Source organism: Saccoglossus kowalevskii, chromosome 9 (assembly GCF_978046115.1).
Source record: "Saccoglossus kowalevskii chromosome 9, keSacKowa6.1, whole genome shotgun sequence".
In the NCBI taxonomy this organism is placed as follows: domain Eukaryota; kingdom Metazoa; phylum Hemichordata; class Enteropneusta; family Harrimaniidae; genus Saccoglossus; species Saccoglossus kowalevskii.
Genome location: NC_140649.1, coordinates 38,615,873 through 38,623,925, shown reverse-complemented (window position 1 = coordinate 38,623,925; position 8,053 = coordinate 38,615,873). Strand labels below are relative to the sequence as shown.

The 8,053-nt window shown below is 38.6% G+C and overlaps 1 protein-coding gene across 1 annotated transcript; it reads right to left on the bottom strand.

Moving 5' to 3' along the window:
• Positions 1-382: 382 nt before the first annotated feature.
• LOC144352904 (prostaglandin E2 receptor EP3 subtype-like) lies at positions 383-7,818 on the bottom strand. The gene is made up of 3 exons (XM_085503853.1): positions 6,827-7,818; positions 2,283-2,707; positions 383-1,802 (listed from the first exon to the last, which is right to left on the bottom strand). Exons 1-3 carry the CDS (start codon positions 7,772-7,774, stop codon positions 1,715-1,717), a joined length of 1,461 nt encoding a protein of 486 aa, XP_085359979.1. The 5' UTR covers positions 7,775-7,818; the 3' UTR covers positions 383-1,714.
• Positions 7,819-8,053: the final 235 nt, after the last annotated feature.

Genomic DNA, 8,053 nt, shown 5'->3' with positions numbered 1-8,053 from the left:
TAGTGTTTTTTTCAAACTAAAGAAAATCTCGAACACCTGTTTTGACATTGTTCAGCGGCATAAAGTTGTCGTAAAACACTTGGTGATTTATGGGAAAATATTCCGGCCGTTAATTTTTAAATTGCTTGTAAAACTGCTGTCAAGAAATGTATATTAAATCAATTATTCATTGGAAAGTAGATGTTGTACGACTATTAACCAATTTCGCATATTATGACACTTAATCAAAACAGAGAAACATATTTTGAACAAGAATAACCTCATAGAGAAATAAAACAATGTGATAACAACAATAACGTAACTATCACTGTTATACTTCACTACACAAATACACCTAATATATTAAATGAAGAGTTTTGTTATTTTTTACTTTTTTTTCCCCTTTTTGTCTAACGTGTTTTCTTTTCCCTTTTTTATGTTTTAAAGCATTCTGTATACCACTTTTTGTTTGTATGGATCGATGACTTGATGGTAGGTAATGTAAAAATTTGAAAAATAAAAATGTTTTATACACGATCACATCTATCTGATCCCTTGTCATATTTTTGTTTAAAAATTGGTTTATATGAACAGATAAAATGGATTGAATAATATTAATAAGATAATACGAATTTCTGAATATTAAAATATAATTATAGACAAATATTGAAATTGAAAAGTTAAATTATTTAAATTATCAAGAACTGTAATAATATGAATGTGAAGACATTGAATAAAAACTATTTACATCGTAGTAAATCTAAATGTGGTTTAGGTGCCATTACAACATGCAAACTTGACCAGCCACATTGTAATATGGTCGTACATGAAAATGTACCACAAAGAAAGAAAGAAATCCATTAAGACTTCAATCATCTCTCCTGAAATCTCATCAATATAAATAAATGTGCTGTAAATCACAATGTACATTATATCAATTAATTGAAGAATGTTTGATACTACATGTACTTTAAAAATAAAATTTAATGAAATATTTAACAAGCATTGACACCAATTACTCAATGTTTACTGACTGACGGTAAGCACTGTATGGTAACGAGGAACCGTCCCAATTCACCAGTATGTTTACTGACTGACGGTAAGCACTGTACGGTAACGAGGAACCGTCCCAATTCACCAGTATGTTTACTGACTGACGGTAAGCACTGTACGGTAACGAGGAACAGTCCCAATTCACCAGTATGTTTGTACTTTGATATTTCATTCAAGATGCCCAATTGTTTGAGTTACACCGAGTTACAAAAATGACCACGCCCATATTTAAAAATCACTAACGTAAGTTCTGTTAATTGAAAATCGAGTTACAATTGTGCGTGGTTTTTAAAATATTGGCGTGGTAACTTGATGTTTTCGTAAATCAGTGTGCGTAACGTTTAAAATACAGCATCCCACTATATTCAGATCATATCCCCTACAAACAACTCGCATATTTGCGATAAGTCTAAGAACTAATTGCGTCTTTTATTCATGTCCTAATTCTCGCATACGTGCCAAATAATACCTATCAATAAGTTCACAGTAAATACCAAATCATAAAACACGTCATCATTGTACAATCTGGACATCTCCCCTCCTCAATTGCATCCAATAATCTTAAAATGATATATAGTGGTGATACTATTAACCCATAATATATAGTGGTGATACTATTAACCCAAAATATATAGTGGTGATACTATTAACCCATAATAGACATAATGTACAGAACTTCACATCAGGCTACAGATTCGCGACGGTGATCATGTGAGGCCATACGATTCGGCAGGAGAGGACTTGGGGTGCATCCGGGTAGAAGTACGTCTCTGTAAAATGTAAACAAATCATAGCAAATTATTCTGTGACATTCTGGTGAAGCAGACCACATATTGTAATTTGTATTTTATTTGGAAGCATAAAACAAAATTTACAAAAATATTCATTAAAAACAAAGATTTGAAGATGCCGTCACCAAATGATCGTAGAAGTCCACCCAATGAACATATGTGCCAGGTATAAGGGCAATAGAGTGAAAGCGGGCGTGTCGTCACCTGCGCATGCGTCAGATGGCCATAGCGTGTCAGTGTTCACAAACAAGCGTCTATCCATGAGCCTTTGCGTGTGTGTTGTTATCATCGCTTGGGACTCAATTCCCGCGCGTGCGCAGGTGACGACCCTCCCGCTTTAACATTTTTCAAGACGAGATCAATTGAAAACAAGTTAACGACGACGACGACGACGACGGACAATCACCGATGACAGCAGAACTGAAAAATAAAGCCGTGGTCAAATGAGTTTTACCATACCTATTTGCCAAGTCCACTACTGCTTTCATCTCAGTACTGTTCTCTGTTGATATATTTTCAGCATGGCAGCTCACACCAGAAAACTCACTTCCGTACACTGTGCGTCCTGTACTGAAGTACGAAAATCTCGAATCTGCCTCGTTGTCGCGAAGCCACCATGTTGGCCCGCAGCAAATCTCGCAGCAACTCTCGATTGGCACGATGTTCCCGCTAGGATCGTACGATCTGTCCACTGGCTCTGTGGAGCTGATCTGAGGACTTTCATCTTTTTTTGAACAGCAGATGTGTCTGAGTAGTTGCATTCGTGAAACAATGAACACGGTTGGATTTACGATGAGACGTGATAGTGAAACAAGAAACGCAATCAATTCTACAGATGAATCACGTGACACTGTCTTTTCCAAAGTATTTACCAATACTTTCGCCTGCATGAAAACATATTGGGTATATTTAGTCACCTCATGAGGGTGTATTTTCGTGATTTACTGTCACCGCAACATTGCTAACTAAGTTATATAGAGTTGACGATTAACATATTTATAACGACTCGCAAATTTAAAGACAACGTATTTTTTGAAAACAGGACCAGAATTTACATACTTTGAGGTGAAATTGACGTTCAGGCTAAAATGAGATATAGATGAGTGGGCACATTGGAACACGGAATATTTGGAATAATTGGATGCAATGGAGGAGGGGGAGTTAGAATATTTGGATGCAATGGTGGAGGGGAGTTAGAATATTTGTATGCAATGGTGGAGGGGGAGTTAGAATATTTGTATGCAATGGTGGAGGGGGAGTTAGAATATTTGTATGCAATGGTGGAGGGGGAGTTATAATATTTGTATGCAATGGTGGAGGGGGAGTTAGAATATTTGGATGCAAAGGAGGAGGGGAGTTAGAATATTTGGATGCAATGGAGGAGAGGAGTTAGAATATTTGGATGGAATGAAGGAGGGGAGTTAGAATATTTGTATGCAATGGTGGAGGGGGAGTTAGAATATGTGGATGCAAAGGAGGAGGGGAGTTAGAATATTTGGATGCAAAGGAGGAGGGGAGTTAGAATATTTGGATGCAATGGAGGAGGGGAGTTAGAATATTTGGATTGAATGAAGGAGGGGAGTTAGAATATTTGGATTGAATGAAGGAGGGGAGTTAGAATATTTGTATGCAATGGTGGAGGGGGAGTTAGAATATTTGGATGCAAAGGAGGAGGGGAGTTAGAATATTTGGATGCAAAGGAGGAGGGGAGTTAGAATATTTGGATGGAATGAAGGAGGGGAGTTAGAATATTTGTATGCAATGGTGGAGGGGGAGTTAGATTATTTGGATGCAAAGGAGGAGGGGAGTAAGAGTATTTTGATGCAATTGAGGAGGGGAGTTGGAATACTTGTATGCAATTGAGGAGGGGAGTTAGAATATTTGGATGCAATGGTGGAGGGGAGTTAGAATATTTGTATGCAATGGTGGAGGGGGAGTTAGAATATTTGTATGCAATGGTGGAGGGGGAGTTAGAATATTTGTATGCAATGGTGGAGGGGGAGTTAGAATATTTGTATGCAATGGTGGAGGGGGAGTTAGAATATTTGTATGCAATGGTGGAGGGGAGTTAGAATATTTTGATGCAATGGAGGAGGGGGGAGTTAGAATATTTTGATGCAATGGAGGAGGGGGTTAGAATATTTTGATGCAATGGAGGAGGGGAGTTAGAATAATTGTATGCAATGGTGGAGGGGGAGTTAGAATATTTTGATGCAATGGAGAAGGGGGAGTTAGAATATTTGTATGCAAAGGAGGAGGGGAGTTAGAATATTTGTATGCAATGGAGGAGGGGAGTTAGAATATTTGGATGCAATTGAGGAGGGGAGTTAGAATATTTGTATGCAATGGAGGAGGGGAGTTAGAATATTTGTATGCAATTGAGGGGAGTTAGAATATTTGGTTGCAATGGTGGAGGGGAGTTAGAATATTTGTATGCAATGGAGGAGGGGAGTTAGAATATTTGTATGCAATGGAGGAGGGGGAGTTAGAATATTTGTATGCAATGGAGGAGGGGAGTTAGAATACTTGGATGCAATTGAGGAGGGGAGTTAGAATACTTGTATGCAATGGAGGAAGGGAGTTAGAATACTTGTATGCAATGGAGGAGGGGGAGTTAGAATATTTGGATGCTATGGTGGAGGGGAGTTAGAATATTTGGATGCAATGGAGGAGGGGAGTTAGAATATTTGGATGCAAAGGAGGAGGGGAGTTGGAATACTTGTATGCAATGGAGGAGGGGAGTTGGAATACTTGTATGCAATTGAGGAGGGGAGTTAGAATATTTGGATGCAATGGAGGAGGGGAGTTAGAATATGTGTATGCAATGGAGGTGGGGAGTTAGAATATTTGGATGCAATGGAGGAGGGGGTTAGAATATTTGGATGCAATGGAGGAGGGGGTTAGAATATTTGGATGCAATGGAGGAGGGGAGTTAGAATATTTTGATGCAATGGAGGAGGGGGTTAGAATATTTTGATGCAATGGAGGAGGGGAGTTAGAATAATTGTATGCAATGGTGGAGGGGGAGTTAGAATATTTTGATGCAATGGAGAAGGGGGAGTTAGAATATTTGTATGCAAAGGAGGAGGGGAGTTAGAATATTTGTATGCAATGGAGGAGGGGAGTTAGAATATTTGGATGCAATTGAGAAGGGGAGTTAGAATATTTGTATGCAATGGAGGAGGGGAGTTAGAATATTTGTATGCAATTGAGGGGAGTTAGAATATTTGGTTGCAATGGTGGAGGGGAGTTAGAATATTTGTATGCAATGGAGGAGGGGAGTTAGAATATTTGTATGCAATGGAGGAGGGGGAGTTAGAATATTTGTATGCAATGGAGGAGGGGAGTTGGAATACTTGGATGCAATTGAGGAGGGGAGTTAGAATACTTGTATGCAATGGAGGAAGGGAGTTAGAATACTTGTATGCAATGGAGGAGGGGGAGTTAGAATATTTGGATGCTATGGTGGAGGGGAGTTAGAATATTTGGATGCAATGGAGGAGGGGAGTTAGAATATTTGGATGCAAAGGAGGAGGGGAGTTGGAATACTTGTATGCAATGGAGGAGGGGAGTTGGAATACTTGTATGCAATTGAGGAGGGGAGTTAGAATATTTGGATGCAATGGAGGAGGGGAGTTAGAATATTTGGATGCAATGGAGGAGGAGAGTTAGAATATTTGTATGCAATGGAGGAGGGGAGTTAGAATACTTGTATGCAATGGAGGAGGGGGAGTTAGAATATTTGGATGCAATGAAGGAGTTAGAATAAATTTAGAGTAACTAGAAAAATCAAACTTCTCCCATTTTTAATGATTTGTAGTCTTTTTTTAGATGAAATAATTGAATTCAGCGTGAGTTATGTGTTTCACAAACTTTTTTACAAAACAATTAATACCAACTGTTTATTTTTAATTTTAGTATGTTTAAACTTCTTTTTATCCATGTTTTGATTTGCTAATTAAATTGATAACTTTTGAAACATTTATTATTATTATCCATTTCAAAATTGTCACCAAAAATGACACAACACAATAATTTGTTCGCAAAAAGCTGACGGAGAAATAAGTACACATCAACATAATGCTGACTGTATATAGTTATTCGCGTATTTTATTGAAAAGTTGAAAAACAAGACTTTCTCATCTCTATGGAAACCAATCTTCATGTACACGACTATTGCATTATTAAAGCATTTATCCATGTGTGTAGTCATGCATGGTTGCCAAAATGCGGTTAAATTTCTTGTTTTCTGAAAATTCGACAACTTCACTTTCGATTGGTTTCGGGAATTTCTTACTGAATGTAACTGCTACTCCTGTGGTATATTAGAGCTATCCATGATGCGTCTATTTTACATACATTACATTGACAAGTTGAACAAGGTGTATGGAATGACAGTCAATTGAGGAATGAAAAAGATGTATCAGCTAACGAGGTAGCGAGAAACTATGATTAGGACATTCCCTGTCAGTTACCAAGCATGTAACTATGACAATATATATATGTTTTCCGAAAGCTGGGATATAAGAAAATACTCAATAACAAGTTTTTTTTACAACTAAGTAGTGGTTTGATCTTTAACCCTATCAAATTCTGTCACACATGTACTCACACACTAAATCGATTTGATAAAGATGGTTACATCATCTACACTAAACGTCATCTGAATAAAATATAAATTCAGCTAAAGCGTTGTTGTGAGCGTGATCTATATCCAAATTATTGTATGACATGGCTTTTTTGCGGAATTGACCATTTCTCGCTATCATCTCATGATAAGTGGTCTCATAATTGTTTCTGATTTAACAATGGAAATATAGTTAGCAATTGGTATAAATGCTTATTGATGCCCTGGTTTATATTTTTTACTTTAAGACATAACTTGTTTAAATGAACCATGTTCGATTTCACTGTAGTCGTTTTTCACAATTATATAATTAGTATTTACGTTTGCAGTGACTGTCCCATGGTTTGCGTCATAATCGTTTATTGTTGGTACTTACGACGAGAGGCGTCCAGCAAGCTATAAACACACAGGTAAAGCTTGTCAACAGTGTAAGCATCTCCACCTCGCTACTGGAAGTGCTAGTCGATACTCCAGAAGAGTTGGACTGCGCTGCCCCACTTTGTGACCTATTAATGTTGTGTTTCAATTCAACGACGCTGTTTCTTCGTCCCCGTTGTTTAATTTTCATCGTGATTCCAACACTTGTTACACACCCGGTCACGCCGATCACGATGCCGGCTATCACAGCTATAAAGAGGCTGGCGTAGAGACGCTGGGATGTATCTCGAGACAACCAATTGATGAAGCACCAGTTGCCTGGGTAGTGTATTACATTTTTCCCAAATCCTACGACTGGCATACATGCAAGAAACATGGCCAAAATCAAGGAAATTCCAATCATCCACTTCACTTTACCAGACTCCATCTTCACCAGATAAATATCTGGGTGGCGCGTTGCAATGTATCGCTCAGTAGCCATCAACGCCAGAATCAATGCCGCTTCGTACCAGTGTGCGATAACTGCGAAACCATGATAGTCACACAGCATCTCTACGTGCAGCAACAGTTGTTCATCGATGAAAGCAATAACTACAGGCAGTATTCCAACAGCTAGAACAGAAAACAAGTCTGTCCATAACAGCGCCCCAAGCATGCGATAAAATGCCGGGTTGCGAGTCCGTCTGTCCATGCGATGAAACACAATGAGAGCACAGATACTGACGAAAAGGGCGGTCGTGACGACAGTAGTCGGCACAACAGCAGATACATGAGCAAAGAGTGGAACAGGTTCCTTATCTGTTTCGTTATGTGTGAACGGCATACCGATGTAACGTATGTTGTCTGGTACGATCAGTCCCGGACAGTCTTCATCATCGTTCGGCGTCGGAGGACCCAATGCGGTGGCGACAGACACTGTAGACACTGGTCCTTCAACTGTCGTCATAGCAACACTTAGTATGTCGTCAGTGTATGTAGCGCATCCAATTGGATCTCTCACAAGTATCTTTAAATTCTTGAAAAAAAGTTGATAAATGCGAATGCCTATTTGAAAACAAGGATGTTTACCAGACCGACCCTTATCTGCCAAGTGGTTCTAGTAAAAAGCTTTCAAGTAGATAATAACGCCATGTAACACCAATACCTGCATTTAAAGAGTAAACAAGTTAGTAAAACGATACATGGAAAGCTTCCCATCTATCCCAGAAAAGCTATGACGCATTCC